The following is a 23,017-nucleotide window of genomic DNA, read 5'->3' on the forward strand; positions in this document are numbered from 1 at the left end:
GAAAAGAGTATAAAAATTAAAATACTGATTTGGTCCAAGTAACCAAAGCATCTGGAAAGAATTCCAGAGAATAGAGAAATGAACTTGTAAACTAAGGACCAAGTAGCTGCTTTGCAGATATAGCACAGTTACTTACCGTAACAGGTGTTATCCAGGGACAGCAGGCAGATATTCTTAACGCATGGGTGACGTCACCGACGGAGCCCTGGTACGGACACTTTTAACTAGAAAGTTCTAGTTGGCCGCACCGCGCATGCGCGGGTGCCTTCCCGCTCGACGGAGGAGAGCGTGGTCCCCAGTTAAGATAAGCCAGCTAAGAAGCCAACCCGGGGGAGGAGGGTGGGTCGTAAGAATATCTGCCTGCTGTCCCTGGATAACACCTGTTACGGTAAGTAACTGTGCTTTATCCCAGGACAAGCAGGCAGCATATTCTTAACGCATGGGTGACCTCCAAGCTAACAGAGAGGGAGGAGGGATGGTTGGCCATTAGGAAAACAAATTTTGTAACACAGATTGGCCGAAGTGCCCATCCCATCTGGAGAAGGCATCCAGACAGTAGTGAGAAGTGAATGTGTGAACTGAGGACCAAGTGGCAGCTTTGCAGATCTCCTCGATGGGCGTGGAGCGGAGGAAAGCCACAGAAGCAGCCATAGCTCTGACCCTGTGGGCCGTGACAGCACCTTCCAGTGAGAGACCAGCCCGAGCATAACAGAACGCAATGCAGGCAGCAAGCCAGTTAGAAAGCGTCCGTTTAGAGACAGGGCGACCTAGACGGTTAGGGTCGAAGGACAAAAAGAGCTGAGGGGACGAGCGGTGAGCCCTGGTACGGTCAAGGTAGTATGCAAGGGCACGCTTACAGTCCAGCGTGTGTAATGCCTGTTCCACAGGATGAGAATGGGGCTTAGGGAAAAAGACAGGTAACACAATGGATTGGTTGAGGTGGAAGTCCGAGACCACCTTGGGAAGAAATTTAGGATGGGTACGGAGAACTACCTTGTTATGGTGAAAAACCGTGAAAGGTGGGTCAGCGACCAGTGCATGTAGCTCACTAACCCTCCTGGCAGAGGTGATGGCAATGAGGAAAAGCACCTTCCATGTCAGAAATTTGAGTGAAGTTGTGGCAAGAGGCTCAAATGGAGGTTTCATGAGGGCTGAGAGAACCACGTTCAGGTCCCAGACGACTGGAGGAGGCTTCAGCGGTGGTTTGACATTGAAGAGGCCTCTCATGAACCGGGAAACCAGGGGATGAGCCGTGAGAGGTTTTCCGAGGATAGGCTCATGAAACGCAGTGATGGCACTGAGGTGGACTCTGATTGAGGTAGATTTGAGGCCAGCGTCGGAGAGAGAAAGCAAATAGTCCAGTATAGTTTCTACCGCCAATGAGGCGGGATCGTGATGATGAAGTAGACACCAAGAGGAGAACCGGGTCCATTTCTGATGGTAACATTGGAGGGTGGCCGGTTTCCTGGAAGCATCCAAAATACGACCGACAGGCTGAGACAGGTTCTCTGGAGAGGTCAGCCCGAGAGAAACCAAGCTGTCAGGTGGAGCGAGGACAGATTGGGATGCAGAAGAGACTGATGCTGCTGTGTAAGTAGAATAGGAAACACAGGAAGAGGAATGGGCTCCCTGGAGCTGAGCTGGAGCAAGAGGGAGAACCAGTGTTGGCGAGGCCACCGAGGAGCGATGAGAATCATGGTGGCTCTGTCCCTGCGGAGTTTGAACAATGTCCGCAACATCAGAGGTAGTGGAGGAAAGGCATAGAGGAACCGATCCGTCCAGTCGAGCAGGAATGCATCCGAGGCTAGACGGTGAGGAGAGAAGAGTCTGGAACAGAACTGGGGCAGCTGATGGTTGTGAGGAGCTGCAAAGAGGTCCACTTGCGGAGTGCCCCAGCGCGCAAAGATGGAGCGGAGTGTGGGAGGATCCAGAGTCCACTCGTGAGGTTGAAGGATGCGGCTGAGATTGTCGGGCAGGGAGTTCTGTTCGCCCTGGATATATACAGCCTTGAGGAAGAGACTGTGGGCCGTGGCCCAGGACCAGATGCGGATGGCCTCCTGACAGAGGAGGGGAGATCCGGTGCCGCCTTGCTTGTTTATGTAGTAAATGGTGACCTGGTTGTCTGTGCACAGAAGAAGGACCTGAGGGTAGAGAAGGTGCTGGAAGGCTTTGAGAGCATAGAACATGGCTCTGAGTTCCAGGAAATTGATGTGATGTAGACGCTCCAGAGACCCTGAGTGCGAAAATCTCCCAGGTGAGCTCCCCATGCATAGGGGGAGGCATCCGTGGTGATGGTCATGGAGTGAGGGGGCAGATGAAAGAGTAGACCCCTGGAAAGATTTGAGGAGTTCAACCACCATTGAAGAGATTGCTGAAGAGACGATGTCACAGAGATGGGATGAGAAAGAGGATCCGAGGTCTGTGACCATTGGTTGGCTAGAGTCCACTGAGGTGTCCTGAGGTGGAGTCGTGCCAGAGGAAGTACATGGACCGTCGAGGCCATGTGGCCTAGGAGGACCATCATCTGCCGAGCTGGGATGGAGTGATGAAGGAGCACCTGACGACAGAGATGGAGCAGGGTCCATTGTCGGTCGGCGGGAAGAAAAGCCCTCATCAGAGTGGTGTCCAGAACTGCTCCAATGAATTGAAGTCGCTGTGTGGGAAGCAGATGCGACTTGGGGTAGTTGATCTCGAACCCCAGGAGATGGAGGAAAGAGATGGTGTGTTGTGTGGCTTGCAGCACAAGCGGAGACGTAGGAGCTTTCACCAACCAATCGTCCAAGTACGGGAACACCTGGAGGTTGTGAGACCTGAGGAAGGCCGCCACCACAATAAGGCACTTGGTGAACACCCTGGGTGATGATGCGAGGCCAAAGGGTAGCACTTTGTACTGATAGTGGCGGTGCTGTACCTGAAATCGGAGGTAGCGACGTGAAGTCAGATGGATTGGAATGTGAGTGTAGGCCTCTTTGAGGTCTAGGGAACATAGCCAGTCGTGTTGAGAGAGAAGCGGGTAAAGCGTGGCAAGGGACAGCATTCTGAACTTTTCCTTGACCAGACACTTGTTGAGGTTCCGGAGATCGAGGATGGGACGGAGGTCTCCTGTCTTCTTGGGAACCAGGAAGTAGCGGGAGTAGAATTCCCAACCCCTTTGGTCTGGGGGTACCTCTTCGATGGCATTAAGAAGGAGGGATTGGACCTCCCTCAGGAGGAGGGGGGATTGAGAGGAGTGAGAAACAGACTCTATGGGAGGATTGTCCGGTGGAAGAGTCTGGAAATTGAGAGAGTAGCCGTGGCGAATGATGTTGAGGACCCACAGGTCTGATGTGATGGCCTCCCAACGGTTGAGGAAGAGTTGAAGACGTCCTCCTATCGGCTGAGGAAGAGGCAAGGATGGTGGGAGACTGGCTATGCCCTGGAGAAAAGAGTCAAAAGGGCTGAGATGGTTTTGACTGCGGGAGAGGCTTGGTCAGTGGGTGAGACTGTGAACGTGCCTGAGTCTGGTGCTGCTGACGAGGCCGGCGAGACTGTTGTTGTTGAGGCGGGTTGAGAGGTCTGGCCGAGAACCTGCGTTGATAGGAAGACTGCTGTTTGTAGGGGCGAGCAGGAGGAGTTTTCTTCTTAGGTTTGATCAGGGTATCCCACCTGGTCTCGTGTGCCGAGAGTTTCTGGGTAGTTGAGTCCAGGGACTCCCCAAAGAGTTCATCACCAAGACAAGGTGCGTTGGCTAGGCGGTCTTGGTGATTAATATCGAGGTCAGAAACTCTCAGCCAGGCCAAGCGCCTCATGGCAACAGCCATGGCAGATGCTCGAGAGGTCAGCTCAAAAGAATCATAAATGGAGCGCACCATAAATTTCCTGAGTTGGAGCAAACTGGAAAGTTGTTGTTGAAAAACCGGGACCTTGCATTCAGGGATGTACTTTTGGAAGGAGGAGAGTTGTTGCACCAAATGCTTCATATAGAAGGAGAAGTGGAAGGTGTAATTATTAGCTCTGTTGGCAAGCATGGAATTCTGATAAAGGCGCTTGCCAAATTTATCCAACGTTCTGCCCTCTCTGCCAGGAGGAGTAGAGGCATAAACACTGGAGCCCTGGGTTTTCTTTAAAGTGGACTCCACTAGAAGGGATTCATGGGGTAGTTGAGGTTTGTCGAACCCCGGGATAGGAATGACCCTATATAAACTATCCAGTTTTCGAGGTGCACCCGGTACCGTGAGAGGGTTTTTCCAATTTTTGTAAAAAGTTTCCCGTAAGATGTCGTGGACGGGTAACTTTAAAAATTCTTTGGGGGGTTGTTCGAAGTCCAGGGCGTCAAGGAAAGCCTGGGACTTCTTAGAGTCGGACTCCAAAGGGATAGACAGAGCTGCCGACATTTCTCGTAGAAATTTTGTGAATGAGGACTGTTCAGGTTTGGAACTGGTATCGACCATCGATGGTTCCTCGTCCGTTGATGAAGCCTCATCATCGGTACCGGGTGGGGATTCTTCCCATAAGTCCGGGTCCCTGACGTCGGTATGCGCGGGACAGGACGGTGGTGCGGATGGCTCAGTATGGCGAGTCTTAGAGAGGGATTTGCCAGAGCGCATCGAGACAGTACCGGGGGAGGAAGATCGGTGCCGGTCCTGGTCTCGGGGGGACTGGTGTCGGTCTCGATGTCGGGGAGGGTCGGCATCAGAGCGTGGATGCACCGGAGGATGAAGTGGTTCAGCCGCGAGTACCGGCATGGAGGTGTTCAACGGTACCGATGGTGTCGACACCGGTGGTGTGGTGCGAGGCTCGGGCCGGTCCGGCACCGAAAGGAGTGGGGCCAACAGTGTGGGCAACAAGTGCTGGAGTTGTTGTTGTAGTTGCTCCTGCAGTTGGGTTTGGAGTATGGCCGCAATGCGGTCGTCCAGAGGGGGCACCGGTACCGCTTTTTTTCTTTTTCGGTTCCATAGGTGCCGCTCCATGCCCCGGCGATGAGGAGGCCGATGACGAGGCACTCACCGAAATCGGGGCGGAGCGTTTGCGGGGTCGGCGTGATGCCGGGAGGACCGGCGTCGCCGGTGTGGCAGGAGGGCGCTCAAGGGAAGTGGAAGGCTTCTTAGCCGGCTTACCTGGTGCCAGCGACCCCGAGGAAGGATCAGGCGGTGTCGAAGTAGTCGGTGCCGACTTTTGCGATGCCGTTGACGGCGCAGCTGATTCCATGGCAGATCCGGTGCCGAAAAGAATATTTTGTTGGATCTGTCTATTTTTTAATGTACGATTTTTAAGAGTAGCACAGCGGGTGCAGGTGTCAGCCCGATGCTCTGGACCCAGGCACTGTAGGCACCAATTGTGCGGGTCAGTGAGAGATATCGGGCGTGCACACCGCTGGCACTTCTTAAAGCCCGGCTGAGGGGGCATGAAGGGAAACACGGCCTCCGCAAAATCAAAACCGGAGGCCTGTATGGTGACAACAGGCCCCGCTGGGGCCGGTTCGAAAAATAAAGAGAAAACAAAGGTTTTTTTTTTTTAAATTTAAAACGAAAAAGAAACCCGAAGGTAAAAGAAGAAAAAGGAAGACAAAAACGCAAGCGGGAAGGCAAAATCCGATATTTCAACGGCCGTTGAAAAATACATGTGTCTTCTTCGCTCCGCGGAAACGAAGAAACTGGGGACCACGCTCTCCTCCGTCGAGCGGGAAGGCACCCGCGCATGTGCGGTGCGGCCAACTAGAACTTTCTAGTTAAAAGTGTCCGTACCGGGGCTCCGTCGGTGACGTCACCCATGCGTTAAGAATATGCTGCCTGCTTGTCCTGGGATAACAGCAACGTAAGCTGCATAGCCATGATCCCATGAGTTGGTATAAGATCGCCAAATTGCAGCCCATCCTGAGCATAGCAAAAAAAAATACAGGCCTCAAGCCATGTGGAAATAATTATTTTGGTGGCAGACCAGCTCAATTTGTTAGTATAAAAAGAGGTGAGCAGTTGAAGCGATGCTTTATAAGACAGACCTTTGAAAGTAATAAGCTAAGGCTTGTTTAAGGTATGAAGAACTGTCTTGGCAGAATGAGAAATAGGTTTCAGAAAGAAAACTGGTGACACAATGAATTGATGGAAATGAAAATCCAAGACTACCTTTGAAAAAGTGCAGAGAAACACCTTATCAAGGTAAAAAACCGAAAAAGGTGTGTCTGACACAAGGGTGTGAAATAGAGAATGACACGGTGGCGGTTTACCCGCGGCCACCGCATTTTAGCCGTGGGTCACCCGCCGAAAACGGGGAAGAAAACTAGCAGTCGCTGCGGCGACGGGGACAAGGCCATTCACCGCCCGCGGGGCGGTGAATGGTCTTGTCCCTGCAGTGAGGCATGAAGGATCGCGCGGTCCCCGCAGCTCACACCTGCCTGCCCAATCGATTCTAGTGTTTAGCCAGCTCTCTCCCTTCTCCTCACCTTAGTTTGTAGATTTTCTTTTTCGGCGACCCGCACGCTATCAGAGAGCCGCGCACCCGCTGCTGCTCAGTTTCGATATTCTGCTTTGACGCAACCGGAAACAGGAAGTTGCAGCAGAGCAGAAGATTGAACACTGAGCAGCCGCGCGTGCGCGGCTCTTTGGGAAAGCGTGCAGGTCGCCGAAAAAGAAAACCTATAAACTAAGGTGAGGAGAAGGGAGAGAGCTGGCTAAACACTAGGATCGATTGGGCAGGCAGGTAGTGGCTGCGGGGACCGTGCGATCGCTAGTGTTCCCGGCTCAAATTGGAAGGAGGGAGTGAAAGGGAAAAGGATTCTGGGCCAAGGGGATGAAGTCGGAAAGAAAAACCCACAGCAGGAAAGAAAGGGAGGACTGGCAGGTGAGTCCAGATGCTAGAAGCAGGGGGGGGGGGGGAAGAAAGAGGGAAAAAAGCTAGATGGGGTTGAAAAGAAGAGACACACTGGTATGGAAGAGGAAGATAGGGGAAATCTGGACACAGGAAGGTAACAGAAAGAGGGGAAATTATGTGCATGGGGCATAGGGACAGAGACATAAAGGGGACATGCCATGGGGATGGTATATGGACACAGGGGGGGCAATGACAGATACATAGGGGAGATATTAGAAATGGAGAAAATAGGAGCACAGAAGCGAGATGGTTTGTGGGGATGGGACAGGGACCGAGCTTGCAGGCTCCAGTGGCTTACACAAATTACATTGTAACGTGCCATGAAAATAAGAGGAAGGAAGGTAGATAGGCCACGCGAGAGGAGCTGAAGGGTAGTAGAAAGGAACAGATGGTAAAGGAGGGAGGGAAGGGTGGTGGTGGAAAGGAATAGAACAGACATTGAAGGAGGGTGGAGAGGAACAGACCCCCAAGGGAAATGTGGAAGACAGAGTGGGAAGAAGACAGATGCCAGACTATGCGGGAGCGGAGAGAAGAAGATGGGTGCTAGACCAATTGGGGGGGGGGGGGTTAAGGGAGAGGCACAGTAACAGCAAATGGAAGACGCAGAGAGAAGACACACAGTGGATGGAAGGAATTCAATGAGAAGATGTGGAAAGCAGAAACCAGACAACAAAGGTAGAAAAAAAATTATATTTATTTATTTATTTTTTGCTTTAGGATAAAATAGTATATTAGTTGTGTTGATAAAAATTTATAAACAAAGCCCTGCCAGCTGAACATCTCTTTCTCTAGTTCAGCAGCAGGAACTTTGATTTATAAGAAAGGAATAAGCTAAATATTACAGTACTAAGGCTTATATGGATGCAGCGGGGACGGTGACGGGGCGGTGAATGGGATGGCAGTGGCGGTGACGGGGCGGTGAAAGGGATGGCGGTGACGGGGCGGTGAAGGGAACGGCGGTGACGGGGCGGTGCAGAGGATGGTGGGCCGGTGACGGGGACAGATTTTTTCCCCGTGTCATTCTCTAGTGTGAAACTCACACAGAGGTAAGTTAGAAGTGGTGGAGATAAAAAGAAAATTGTACTTCCTATGTGAGGAAGTTAAGAAGAGCATAGGCCATTGGTTGAAATGAAGTCTATAGCAGACTGGAGAGAACCACAGTAAGATTCCAAACCAGTAGAGAAGGTTTGAGAAATGGTCTGATGTTGACAAGTGCTTTCATAAACTGTCAACTAGAAGATGAATAGTCAGAACTGGAACAGCAAAATAAACATAGAAGTGTCAGATGAGACAATTGTAGAATGGGATGTAAAAAAACTTTGTCTCTGCATGAGAAGAGATGGCAAGATCTAGAAGGATATTGGATCCTTAACACAGTGTCTGAAACAGGATAGGACTATCTGAGGAGTCTCAAAAAGAGAGAAAATAGGGCACAAAACCAAGAAGGTGAGTGTCCACTCGTGTTGCTGAAGAAATCAGCTGAGGTTGCCGGCAAGAGTATTTGTTGCTTTTTGGAACAAAGACAAGGTTTAGAAATATGTTTCAAGCAATTGAGTAGTTCCAAATCCTCGGCCTTTTGACATAAAAATAGAAAAACTGATATTGTCATGCTTGATTATGCAGTAGAACGTAAGTTGATTGCTCATGCATAGTAAGAGGAGTTGATTAAATATGCCAGGATGAAACGACTTGAGAGTACTCCAACTCGCTTAAGTCTCAACATATGTATATAATTGTCTGTTCTTGGCAGAACAGGCTTGTATGTTAATACCGTCCAGGTTAAGTTCACAAGAATACTTGGAGGAATATGTGGTCAGAATTGGCTGATCTGGAAGCATCTGAAGCAGCAGCCGTTGAAAAAGTTTGGACAAAGTCAACCCCCACTGAAAAGAGTAACACAGCAAAGAAAGTGGCTGTGAAAATGGATTGAAAACTGGAGACCATGTAGATGCCAGAGAATACTGGGCAGTTCAAAAATGAAGTCTCGTGAAAAAGTAATATGGACTGAAGACGCCATGTGATCCAAGAATCCCATCAGTTATCTAGCTGAAATAGAAGATGAAAGAGTTGACTAGAAAGTTGAAAACAGGTGGTCCTGTCGTTGCTGAAGTAGGAAGGCCCAGAGTATAATATTGAGCAAGGCTATTATGAATTGCAGTGGTTGAGAGGATTAAAACTGAGATATCAAAAAGCTAACTGCAAACTTGAATGTCTGAGAGCATCCCTGAGGAAAGACACCCAATAGTAGCCAATCATCGAGATAGGGAAAAAAAATGGTTTGGCCCTAAAGTTACTGCCATCAGAATGCCACTCTGATGAAACCTGCTGGAGGAGGTCAGGCTGAAGGGCAGAACTGTGTATTAAAATTGTTTGTGGTTCATCCGCCAATGCAGTTGTAGGTCCTAACGGTCAGATGAACGAAGACCAAACATGTAGAACCTCTGATGCTAACAGATAGGTTGAGGAAGAGGCAGAGAACGCTACTATGCTCGTCAGAGGCAAATGAAAAAGGACTGAACATATTAGAAGAAGCTGTTATGTAAATTTTCTGTGCTGCCGCTAGATATCCTGGTTTTGCAGCTAGAGCCCAGTCTTGCTTGACTCCTTCCATGTTGAAATGTAACCTCGAGAGAGACTCCCCGCAACTAGACGTCTCAGAGCTCGCAACATAGCAGATGGTACAGATGAGCAGCAGAGGTTGATCTTAATATGCAAATTCCAGTCTATGAATGCAATACTATATAGAAGGTGCTCCAGAGAAATATACTGGTTAGAGGCAGATAATTTCATTTTGAGTTGCTTTAGAGAAAAAGGAAAAAAAAATGTAAAAACAAAATCCTGTTTGCTAGCATAAATTTTTGATAATGACGACAAAGTTGTTAAGATACTAGGTATTGTGTAAATTTGAACCCATGACATTTGGAAGAGAGAAGCAGTGCCTTTAGCCACTAAAACATAGGTTCTTCCTTGCAAGAATGAATGTGGACCCAGTCTATGAGTAAAAATAGGAAGATCTCGGTATCGATACGATGAAGACGATGACGAAGATTGATTAGTAGATCCAAGAATAGTAAAGAGCTCTAATGGATAGCCATCAAAGGGTACTTAGAAGCCTCATTGTGAAAAACACAGCAAGTCAGTACCAAGGGAATGCATGCTAGCCTCAGCATCGTGTACCAAACTTCCTGTTTTAGGACTCATGTATCCTGAAATATGTACCATCGGTGGAGAAGGTTGTCTCAATGCACATAGAAAGCTGAAGAAAGAGTGGTGTCGTTGAGTGGTCTGCATCAAATAACTGGATGCTTTTGAAACCTACAGTACCTTAAATTATGCACCGATACTAATGGCTGAACAGGCGGTCCCCTCAGTGCAGCAGGTTGACTCTGAGTGAATGACTTCAATAAGGATGCATATTGAAGAGTAAAGTCAACCTGTGAAGCTGGAATGCAATGGCATCAATGTATGGTTTGCATGAAGACTCAATGCTGGTAAGACCTTTGACACCTTGAAGTATTCACCAGTACTAAAGGCTCCACAGCCGGTACACTTGGTGCAGCAGGATGTCACAGAATGGTTGATCTTGATGCACACCATGGGGGAGAGAGAACCTGCGAAATTGAGCGGCTTCATCGATAAGCGATCTGCATCGACTGACTTGATGCTGTAGAGACCTGCGATGTTTACCAAGAAGATGAAGTATGCAGCAGTACTACAGGCTTGACAGCCAGTACCATCAGTGCAGCAGTTGTCCTGGAATGGTCGACCTCGATGCACACCATGAAGGAGAGACAACCTGTGAAGCTGGGGAGCGATGCCATCAATGTGTGGTCTGCATCGACTGACTCACTGCTGTAGAGACCTAAAGTATGCCCCAGTACCATTGGTGCAGCAGGTTGGTATGGGTGACCTCAATGATGCATACCGTGAATGAGGCAAAATCTGTGAAGGCAGAGAGTGATGGCGTCATTGTTGGTCTGCACTGATTGATTGATTGCTGTAGAGACCTAAAGTATGCACCAGTACTATAGGCTCAACAGCCGGTACCATCGGTGCCTCAAGTTGGTATGGGTGACCTCGATGATGATGATGCATACCGTGAATGAGACACAACCTGCAAAGGTAGAGGGTGTTGGTGTCATTGTTTGGTCTGCATCGAGTGACTCGATGCTGTAGAGACCTGTGACACTTGTTGGGAAGCAGAGGATCTCTTAGCTGACTTCCCCAATGCCGGAAAGTCCTGCGTTCCGATGTTGATGTTGATGCTTTAGACGTCAAAGTTGCAAAGACCTGGCACCGTCTATGCTCATGCCGAAGAACTGTTTTTGACAAAAAAAAAAAGTGCACAGAATAAAATAAATTATTTTAAAGAGATATATTAAAGAGGTGTTACAAAAAAAAGTTGCCAACCTTTGAAAAAGCCAGCAACAAAAAACTGTAACTAACACTGCATAAGCCGTCGCCACGAATGGAAGAGGACTTTGACGGAAAAGTTCTGTTACTCTTTTTTTTGTTTGGGGTTTTTTTAACCCGTCAAAAATAAAACCGAATTACTAAACTTGAAAGAAAAAGACATAGAATAGAAAATAAAAGGGGAGAAGCGGGAAGGCAACAAAAACTGAACAGAATTCAGTAAAAACAAACTTCTTCACTCCGCGGAAAACGAAGAACTGAGGGGCTTGAGCCGGCATCGGGCGGGAAGGTACTCATGCATGCACAGTGCGGGCAGTTACAAAGTTTTTCAACTTTGACAGTTCGCTTGTCAAACTGTCCAGGGCAGGCTCCTTGGAGATCGTCACCCATATATGAGAATATGCTGCCTGCTTGTCCTAGGATAAAGTTATGTCCATGCAACATGAGAGGAAAAGCAGTCAGAGTAGACCTTCCTAATCAGTCAGCATATTAGACAGCAAGCTTCTCTTTTTAGATAAGGAAAATCCAAGAAACAAATATAAATTTGTATATAGCTTTTTAACAGGCCACACTAACTGAATTTTTTCAATTTAAGTACTTGCTGTTCAACAAATTTACACCTTTTAGGCTAAGTGCTAATAAACCTATATTAAAATACTAAAATATATACATATAACACAAAGCATGTTACCCCTCAAAAGCTCAAAGTGATAGCATGAAAGTGCTTCAGTGAGCAGCATTCAGTAAGCAGCTTTCTTTGCTCCAGTGGAAGGCACGTGGGTCTCTAAAAGATAAGTACTTTAACCATGAGCAGTTGACAGGCCTTGCCAGTTAAACGCCAACCCATTTTCACCAGAAATCTGCTCTTGGCTCGACTGACCAGTTATAAATCTGTTCAAGGTGTTGGACGTTTCAGGTCTCAGCCAGGGTTCTGTAGCTACAGTGTCAATAGAAGGAGACCTATATATGTCTCGGAGCGTAGTATGTTTCAGAATATCATCTGCATCTTCTAGGGAAGAAACTTCACCTTAAAAAATAAACACACAAACAAAAGTAGTTTGTTAATCTTTACAATGAAATAATTTACAGTTCTAAAGTTCTGATATTTTTAGAGCATAAAGCTTTGTGATCAGGCACTGGCTTCTCACACTGCTAATGCCTTTTTTCACTAAAAACCTTTCATTGTTTCTTTTATCTTCTGATGCTGTCATGTCTTCAAGTACACAGATACTTACCGTAACAGGTGTTATCCAGGGACAGCAGGCAGATATTCTCACACATGGGTGATGTCACCGACGAAGCCCCGGTATGGACACTTGAAAAGTGAATCACAACTTTAAGTTTTAAGTCCGCGATCAGCCCGCATCACGCAATCGCGAGTGCCTTCCCGCCTGATGTAAAAGCGTGGTCCCTCAGTTAAGATAAGCCAGCTAAGAAGCCAATCAGGGGAGAAGGGTGGATTGTGAGAATATCTGCCTGCTATCCCTGGATAACACCTGTTATGGTAAGTAACTGCTTTATCCCAGGACAAGCAGGTAGCATACTCTCACACATGGGTGACCTCCAAGCTAACTACAATGGGATGGTGGAAGAGTTGGCCCTTAAGAAAATTAATTTTGTAATACTGACTGGCCAAAGTGCCCATCCAGTCTGGAGAAAGACTCCAGACAATAATGCAAGGTGAATGTATGAACTGAGGACCAGGTAGCAGATTTCCTCAATAGGAGTAGATCTAAGAAAAGCTACAGAAGCTGCCTTAGCTCGGACTTTGTGAGCTGTGACACGACATTCCAGGCATAGTCCAGTATGTGCATAGCAGAACGATATACAGACCACTACCCAGTTGGAAATCGTTCTCTTGGAAACAGGATGTCTCAACTTATTAGGACCAAATGCGATGAAAATTTGAGATGTTCTATGTAGCTTTGTCTTGTCGATGTAATAGGCCAAAGCACATTTACAGTCCAGAGTGTGCAGCGCCGTTTCTCCAGCATGAGAATGAGATTTAGGGAAAAAACTGGAAGAACAATAGACTGATTGAGATGAAACTCTGTGACCACTTTCGGTAGAAACTTAGGATGCATGCGTAGAACCACTTTATTATGGTGAAAAACTGAAAAGGGTGGATCTGCCACCAATGCTTGCAACTTACTAACTCTCCTGACAGAGATGAGAGAAATGAGAAAGACAACTTTCTAGGTGAGAAACTTAAGATGAGCCATGGCCATTGGTTCAAATGGAGGTTTCATTAAGCTGGAAAGAACCACATTAAGGTCCCAGACCACTGGAGGAAGTTTGAGAGGTGGTTTAACATTGAAAAGTTCTGTCATGAATCTGGAGACCAAAGGATGAGCAGTAAGAGGTTTTCCCCCCAACTGGCATGTGAAAAGCTGTAATAGCACTGAGATGGACTCTGAAGTCCAGAGTCAGACAGATGAAGTAGATAATTCAACACCAATTCCACTGACGAGGAAGTTGGATCATGATGATGAAGGAGACACCAGGAAGAAAATCGAGTCCACTTTTGTTGATAATATTGTTGAGTGGCTGGCTTCCTGGAGGCGTCAATAATATCGCAAACAGGCTGAGAAAGATATAATTCATATGAATTCAGCCCAAGAGAAACCAAGCTGTCAGGTATAATGACAGCAGGTTGGGATGTAGAAGAGATCCTTGATTCTGAGTAAGCAGAGTAGTAGGAAAGGTTGGTAGAGGAATTGGTTCTCCCTTCTACTTCACCTCGGCACCAGGGAGCCAATGTTGCCAGGGACACCAAGAAGCAATGAAAATCATGGTGGCCGACTCTCGTTTGAGTTTGAATAGAGTCTTCAACAGGAGAGAAGTTGGAAGGAATGCATATGGAAAAAGGCCCATCCAATCCAGGAGAAACACATCAGCTTCCAGACAGTGAGGAGAGTAAAGTCTGGAGCAAAACTGGGGCAACTTGTGATTGTGGGGAGTCGCAATAAGTCCACCTGAGAAGTGCCCCATTGAGTAAAGATGAGATGGAGAGTCGCAGAGTTGAGAGTCCATTCGTGAGGCTGAAGAATTCTGCTGATGAGGTAGCAGTTGGAGAATGGGAACTGGGCTATGCTCCTGTTGAGCTCCCTGCTTAGGTTGCTAATGTGGCTGCTGCTTTTGCTTCCTAGGCTGAGAAGGAGCAGGAGGAACAGGCTTAGCCGAAAATCTGTGCTGGTACGAAGAAGCTGGCTTGAAAGTACGGGGCGGTTGAGGCTTCTTCTTTGGTTTAACCAAAGTGTAATAAATCCAAAACTTCACCTCACTTATATAAGAAAAGGAAAAAATTTTTCAGCTACATCCCAAATATGATGTGCCAAGACATCCACATATGATATGTTGTAAGTCCTTAATACATCGTACATCGGAATCTCGATTGCTTACGAGATGGAATATACTTTTGAAAAAATGCAAGTTGTTTGACCAACTATTTCAGGTATAACGAAAAATGGAAATTATAATTACCAGCTCTGTTGGCCAACATTGCATTCTGGTAAAGACGCTTACCAATCTTGTCCATTGCTCTACCTTCTCTGCCAGGAGGTACAGATGCATAGACACTAGCCCCCAATGATTTCTTTAGAGTTGATTCAACCACTAAAGATTCATGAAGGAGCTGTGATTTAGCAAAACCTGGAATAGGAACCACCCTATACAAAGAGTCCAGTTATTTTTGGAGCCACTGAAATGGAGAGATGAGTCTCGAGGTTATTATAGAAAGTCTCTCGAAGAATATCAAGGAATGGGAGCTTCAGCAGGTCTTTAGGAGGCTGGTCATAATTCAGAGCCTCCGAGAACTCCTTCCTATGCTTGGAATCCACTTCTAGTGGGATGAAAAGATCTTCAGACATCTGACAGAGAAATTTAGAAAAAGAAGACCGCTCAGAAAAAGCCGAATGTCTTTGAGGCGATCATTGAGGTGCATCTGACCCAGAAGAGACAAACACACTCGAGGAATGGGCCGCAAAATCGCAAATGAGATTCAACGTGGATAAGTGCAAGATGATGCATGTCAGTAACAAAAATCATGCACGAATATAGGATGTCCAGTGCTATACTCGGAGAGCCCCCAAGAAAGAGTCTTGGGAGTATTTGTAGACAAGTCAATGAAACCATCCGCACAATGCGCAGTGGCAGCAAAAAGGACAAAAAGAATGCTAGGAATGATTAAGAAGGGGATCACAAACAGATCTGAAAAAGTTATCATGCCCCACCTGGAATACTGCGTCAAACACTGGTCACCGTACATGAAAAAGGACATAGTACTACTCGAAAGGGTCTAGAGGAGAGCGACAAAAATGGTTAAAGGACTGGAGGAGTTGCCGTATAATGAGAGGCTAGAGAAACTGGGCCTCTTCTCCCTTGAAAAGAGGAAACCGAGAAGGGACATGATCGAAACATTCAAGATATTGAAAGGAATTGACTTAGTAGAGAAAGAAAGATTGTTCACCCTCTCCGAAGTGAAGAGAACCAGAGGGCACTCGCTAAAGTTAAAAGGGAATAGATTCCGTACAAACGTAAGGAAGTTCTACTTCAACCAAAGAGTGGTAGAAATCTGGAATGCTCTTCCAAAGGCTGTTACAGGGTAAAGCACCCTTCAGGGATTCAAGAAAAGTTTGGATAAGTTCCTGCTGGAACAGAACATGCGCAAGTAAGGCTAGACTAAAATAGGGCACTGCACTTTGACCTAAGGGCTGCCGCATGAGCGGACTGCTCGGCACGATGGACCACTGGTCTGACCCAGCAGCGGCAAATCTTATGTTCTTATCTGCAGTAGATAGTGGTTTCTGTTCCGAGTCTCCAAATAAATCTGAATTCTGTATGGAATGAGGATAATGTGGAAGTTTCAGAATCGAAGTTTCGAGATGCAAAGTAACCTCTCTCGATGTTTGAGTCGAGGACGATTGGTGCCTTATAGATAGATCAATCCTGTGTCGATGGTCTCCGCACTAGTGGAGCATCAGATTGAGCTGTGGTCTGTGTCATTTGTTGCTCAGACTGAACCGCCTGGAATAGTTGGTGACGACATGGTCATAATTTTGAGTCAGCACCAACATTTGGAAATGCACACCCAATTCCTCCCAAAACAATTTGTCAATCTTTTGCTTGAGGAAGAGCACCAGTACCGCAGACTTTTTAGCCGGTACCACTGATGCTGTACACCGATCCGGTGATGAGGAGGCCGATGTCGAGGCACTCACCAAAATTGGGAGTTTACGGGACTTTTTCGAGGTCAGCATGACACATCTCAATGTCACTTGGACCTGAGTCCCAGATGGGGTAAGGGAAGACTTACCCACTGGAGGCTGCAACACCGGAGATGTTTCTGCTGGTGTCGATGAGTGCAGTGTCGGCTCCCCATCCATAGCGACACCGAACAAACGTTGAATGTGTTTTTTCAAAGTCCTTTTTTGAAGTGATGAACGAGTACAGGATTCTGGACGGTGCTCGGGCCCTAGACACTGGAGACACCAGCAGTGTGGGTCAGGTACAGAGATGGACCAAGCACAGCTACCACACTTCTTAAATCCCGTCTATGGGTGTGACATCAACAGGAAAACCGCCTTGGCGAAATTGGAGGCCTTTTCCCCCCCAAAGTAACTAACAAAAATAAAAGAACAAAAATGACAAAAAAGTCACCGACGCGAGAGCAGGAAGACAAAAAAGTTTTCAAAGACTGTTGAAACGCGTCTTCTTAGATCCGCGGAAACTGAGGAACTGCATGCTTACATCGGGTGGTAAGGCACTCGCGCATGCGTGGTGCGGGCTGATCGCGAACTTTCTAAAACTTAAAGTTGCAATTCACTTTTTAATTGTCCGTACCGGGGCTCCATTGGTGACATCACCCAGGTGTGAGAATATGCTGCCTACTTGTCCTGGGATAATGAGGTTTTCTGCCTGCAAATCCAGAGTTACAAGAGTACTATGAAATAGAAAGAATTTTCCCTAAGGTATCTAGTTCTTTAAAGGCTATAATCATCATCCCATTGCACCAACAAATACAAAGCTTTATCAGCTCCCCATTATCACTTCATAAAAACAGACTAGTATGATACTATGGTTATATCAATGGCAGAAGGAAGAACATGCTGGAGACACATCTCCTCAATCCTACACACAATTCATCAGTATTCCTTCTCTGTAACATGAGTTTCTTCTTACTGGTCAGTATATTTAATCCCTAGTTTGAAGTCTCTATGAAGCTCTTAAATTTTCCATTCTTCATATATCAGCTTGCCCATATTGCTCTGCTATGAGAGCCAGTCTTGCTCAGGAGGAGCTCCCTTTAAAGGTAAGGGGTAATTCAGTCTCCATGCCTGTGCAATCTTTGCTAACAATAATGCCAGTAATTAGTAAACTACAGAATAAGAGCTGTTTTGCGATATATCTACTCACTGGCCATCACCCCCATTTTGTTCTACCTCTTTACTAATATTCTATGTATCATTTTCTAATAGGTCTCAAATATTAGCTGACATCTCTATACAACTGAAATTTTGAAATATTTCCTTCTATTCATATCTCCCCTGAGCAATCTCTGCTCCAAACTGAAGAGCCCTAACCCCTTTAGCTTTTCCTCATAAGGAAGTTGTCCTAACCCTTTATCATTTTCATCACCTTTCTTTGTACCTTTTCTAATTCCACTATATCTTTTTTTAAGATGTAGCAACCAGAATTGCATATAGTATTCAAGGTGTGGCTGCACCATGGAGCGATATAAAGGTTACTCTTAGTGTATAACGTGTAGAATTGAATTCTGCACATACCTTCCATTCTGCCCCCATCTCCTCCTCCCCCATGTGAGTCTGGCCTCTCTCCCCCTCTGATCACCCCCCCCACCTCCCGTGTGATCAGACATACCTGTGGGCCACTCAAGGAAGCAACAGAGGCAGCGCTGTAAATGGGCTGACCAGGGCCTTTCCCTCTGCTGTATCACTTTCTGTGATGACGCGGCTGAGGGAAGGCCCTGGCATGGCAGGCTGCAAGCCAGCCGGCTGCCACTGCTGCTGCTTCTCTGAGAGACCCACAGGTATGTCTGATCTCTTATGGTGGGAGGGGGTCGTCAGTAAGAGTAAGTCAGAGGGAGAGAGCCAGACCCATGCAGGGGAGAAGGTGATGGGGATGTGGCATATTCATCAATAAAGTGATTTTTCGACATTTTGTCCTCACGACTCTGTGGTGTGTTATGGATGATAGACCACAATTTGGGGAGGGAATATGGATGCTAGGCCCATGGTGGGGGTGAGAGGAGGGGGACATGGATCTCAGATAGTAAGTGAGGGGGGGAAAGAAAAGGGAAATGGATCCTGGACCTGCAGGAGGAGGTGGAGAGGAAAAAGGGGCATGGATGCTGGAACTGTAAGTAAAGGAGAAAGGAAGCGAGACAGAAACCCAGGCTAGAAAGGAGGGTGAGAAGGAAGAGATGCTTGACTATAGAGAGGGACAGAGAGATGCTGGACCATCGGGAATAGGGAAGGGATTCAGGGTGCCAGCGAGAGAGGTAGTGGGTAGGGGAGGGGACATGGATGCTGGACCTGCAAGTGGGGGTGGAGGGTTGTAGAGAGAGGAAGAGAGTGACCAAGACCAGAAATGGGATTAGAAGGGCAGAAGATATTCTTAGCCATTAGAGAGAGGGATGCCAGACTGTGGGGGCCAAAGAGGGATTCAGGGTGCAAGTGAGAGAGGGGTGGGATTTAGAGGGAGAGAACTGCAGCTGGAGAAGGGGAACTGAGGAGGCTGTAACCTGAGAAAGGAAAAAGCAGGAATGAATTTCAGGCCTCAGGATAGGTGAATTCTATGCAAAACACTACAAATAAACTTTACAGAATTTTGAAATATTGCGCACAGAATTTTTGCGCACAATTCCACCAGGAGTAAAATGTATTATACCATTCTCATCTTTGTTTTCCATTCCTTTCCTGATCATATAGTAAAATGACAGCAAATAAAGACCTGAACGGTCCATCCAGTCTGCCCATTAGTTATACCCTTTAAAAATACATGATTAAATTAACTTGTCTTACATTATATTACATTGGTGTCTTTTATCCCGCCAATACCTTTCAGTTCTAGGCAGTTTACAACAAGATTTGGCCTGGGCATTTCCAGGGAGAATACATGGTTGATAGATGTAGTATGCGTTGGGATCTGTGGAGGGTCGATCAGGTTTAGTTAGATCTTTTGACAAATTTCTTGAATAGCAAAGTTTTAAGTTCTTTCCTGAATGTTTTAAAGTTGGGCGTCAGTCAGCAGATTGGAGAGGTGGCAGTCTAATTTTGCTGCTCTGGTGGCTAATAGTCCATCATATTTTTTTTTGCTTTGTATACCTTTGATGGGGGGGGGTGTAAAATGTGCATGAGTTCTTCTTGGTCTGGATGTGTTTTTCCTGATTGTCTCTTCTTTGATATTTCTGGGTCATAGATTGTAAAGTCCACCTGGTATTGTCCTAGGTTCCAAATGCTGGAGTTGCTGTCCAAGCTCACTCCAGCCTATCCAACCATCCTGTTTTTATGAAGTGATAAGGGGGAGCTGATAAAGCGCTGTATTTGTTGGTGCAATGGGATGATGATTATAGCCTGGCCAGTAACATTAAAGTCTGGCCAGTAACATTCTCATGTTCCAAGTTAGTGGCATTCCCATTGCGTTCCCGTTGATGCCCTCCCCAGCCCAATCCTATACCAAATCATCATATGGGACACAGACCGTGCAAGTCTGTCCATTACCAGCCTTAGCTCTTTAATTTATGTTCTTCATTTTCTAATTAGAGATCCTCTATGTTTATCCCATGCTTTTTTTAATTCCATCACTGTTTTCCTCTCTACTTCCCTCAGGAGGGCATGCCAGGCATCTACCACCCTCTCCGTGGAAAAAGAATTTCCTAACATTACTGCAGAGTCTCACTCCCTGCAACCTCAAATTATGTCCTCTAGTTTTACCATTTTCTCTTCTCGGAAAAGATTTGGTTCTATATTAATTTCTAACATTTTATTTGCTTTCTTAGCCATCGCCGCAAACTGAGCTGTTTCAACATATCTTCAACAATGACACTTAGATCCTTTTCCTGGGCAGTGATTCCTAATGTGGAGCCCTGCATAAAATAGCTATAGTTCAAGTTCCTCTTTCTCATGTGCATCACTTTGCATTTGCTCACATTAAACATCATTTGCCATTCTGATGCCCAGTCTCCCTAGGTCCTCTTGCAATTTTTCACAATCCTTTTGCGATTAACAACTTTGTGTCATCAGCAAATTTAAATTATTTCACTTATTCCCATCTCTTGAACATTATATTAAAAGCAGCAGTCCCAGCATAGAGACTTTGCTAACATTACTCCTGTAACCTCAATTCATGCCATCTAGCTTTACCATTTTCCTTTCTCTGGAAAAGGATTGTTTCTATATTAATAACTTAAGTATTTGTCTGTATCATAGCTCCACTGTGATATACATATTAATGTCTTCTATGTCTTTTGGCACTTCTTATGTTCTTAACATATAGATACTTGATCTTGATCAATTTTTGCCATTTTCAGGGCTCAGACTGTAAACATGTACCTGATATTTATATTTAACATATAACCTCAGAAATTCAACACTTTCTATTTTTGGTCCTTGATTTTGAGAGAGATCGTGAGCATTAAAGCATAACACCCCAAACACACAAGTTTTCACTGCTAAATTAGAATATAGGTATCTTTACACCAATTATTCACTGCCACAAATAAACATAGTATTTCATCAAATTGTTTCTAGTTTACTTTCATCTTGAACTTTATTTGGCCAATGCAGTCATACCTGTACTAATTGAATTTTGAAGTTCATTTAATCTTCTTATCCTTTCTTTATTCTTAATTTGCAGCTGCTCTAGATTTAGGCTGGAGACAGAGTGTAAAGAGAACTTGTCTAGTTGCTGGAGAGGAGGTGCAGAAGGAAGAATATATTCCTGCAATTTCAGAAAATAGGTATTTCATCACTAAGGCAGTGTCATTCATTCAGATGTCATCCATGATGAAAAGCTTGTGCCTGACTAACGAAGGCCACAATGAAAAAGGAAGACATTTAAGGATGGAAAACATGAACTGAACAAATACATGATAACTGAAAAACAGTGTAGAATTAGAAACAGATTGCTGCACCCAAATAGGAGATCCTACCTTGCTACAGTAGAAACACAAAAAAAAAACAGAGAAGGCGACCTGTGGTGCCCAATATCTGTATTGCAGTCAAGACTCGATACAAACGTGTTTCGGCCCTAAGGCCAGCCTCAGGAGTCTAAACTTTAAATGTAATGTTATGTGTAGCTCTAGTTCTCACTTATTGAAATGGTGTTTGATTCAATTGTACAAACAAAATGGTAAAAATGAAGATAAAAATATATCAGCTGGACTGAACAATCTGGCGTTTCCTTCGTTTTGTTTGTACGATGGAATTGAACACTATTTCAATAAGTGAGAACTAGAGCTACACATAACATTACATTTAAAGTTCAGACTTCTGAGGCAGGCCATAGGGCTAAAACATAGAAAGATGACGGCAGAAAAGGGCTAAAGCCCATCAAGTCTACCCACTCTACTGTCCCACCCCATTAAGTCAGAGTGCTGCTCGACCCACGTAGAGATCCCACGTGGATGTCCCATTTATTCTTAAAGTCGATCAAGGCCACTAGCGTGCTCGACTTTAAGAATAAATGGGATCTCTACGTGGGTTGAGCAGCACTCTGACTTAATGGGGTGGGACAGTAGAGTGGGTAGACTTGATGGGCTTTAGCCCTTTTCTGCCGTCATCTTTCTATGTTTTAGCCCTATGGCTTGCCTCATGAGTGCATGTCGAGTCTCGACTGCAATAAAGATATTGGGCACCACAGGTCACCTTCTCTGTTCTTTTGTGTGTGAATCAGAAACAGAGACACAATGAATTAACAGTTAATATCAGATAAGGAAAAGGAAAAAAAGTCACAAAAATGAATTTATGGATTTACCTCTAGCATGCCCTTAGGAGTTTATTTACTGTCTTTTTTGAAGCAATTTCATGAAGAGTGATTTACAGCAAGAATAAATCAACCATAGGCAACAATTACAGCAGTCAAAATATTCAAACAATAATACAAGGTATGGCATAGTATGCATCTATAATGTGCAGATATTTTCTTCAAGAGAAGAAAGCACAAGCAGTATCAAATTTAACCAAGAGAGGACTGAAGTGGTTCTAATACAGCAGCATGACTGACTAGCAAATGCTCTGCATCAGTGTCACCATCTGATTTTCTTTGTCCTTAAAGAAATGGACTAGGTCACAGGTAGTACCAAAAAGCATCTACATAGAGAAGACATATTAAAAAAATCACAAAATGAAGCACAGTAAATCTGAATACCTCAAAGTCCAAATCTCTCTTTTTGTATCGTCTCTTCTCCCTTGCAGATGATGGTTGGTAAGGTTTATTAACCTCTGTTGCAATAGTGAAAGGTTCACCGTTGGTATCTAGAAAAAAAAAAAGTTATTTGCACATCTTTATGTTTTTAAATGAGAATACGCAGCAGGTAATGTCACCTTTAGCAATTTATAATTTCCTTAAATCTGGATCCAGAAAACCAGCTAAAATCTCCTGCAAATTTATTACATTTAGGGCTCCTTTTATGAAGCCGCGTTAGCAGCTTAACGCGTGTATTAGCATGCGCTAATTTGCTGGCCGCGCTAGCCACTACCGCCTCCTCTTGAGCAGGTGGTAGTTTTTTGGCTAGCAC

The 23,017-nt window shown here is 45.6% G+C and overlaps 1 protein-coding gene across 8 annotated transcripts in view; it reads right to left on the reverse strand.

Moving 5' to 3' along the window:
- Nucleotides 1-7,790: 7,790 nt before the first annotated feature.
- CSPP1 (centrosome and spindle pole associated protein 1) overlaps nt 7,791-23,017 on the reverse strand; it is a 328,816-nt gene continuing 313,589 nt past the window's right edge. For all 8 annotated transcript variants that reach the window (XM_033933355.1, XM_033933359.1, XM_033933354.1 and 5 more), the window contains 3 exons: nt 22,648-22,754; nt 21,072-21,219; nt 7,791-12,286 (listed from right to left, as the gene is read on the reverse strand). In XM_033933355.1, the coding sequence (XP_033789246.1) occupies nt 12,060-12,286; nt 21,072-21,219; nt 22,648-22,754 (482 nt within the window). In that variant the 3' untranslated portion in view covers nt 7,791-12,059. The remainder of the gene's footprint in view (nt 12,287-21,071; nt 21,220-22,647; nt 22,755-23,017) is intronic.

Source organism: Geotrypetes seraphini, chromosome 2 (assembly GCF_902459505.1).
Source record: "Geotrypetes seraphini chromosome 2, aGeoSer1.1, whole genome shotgun sequence".
NCBI lineage: Eukaryota > Metazoa > Chordata > Amphibia > Gymnophiona > Dermophiidae > Geotrypetes > Geotrypetes seraphini.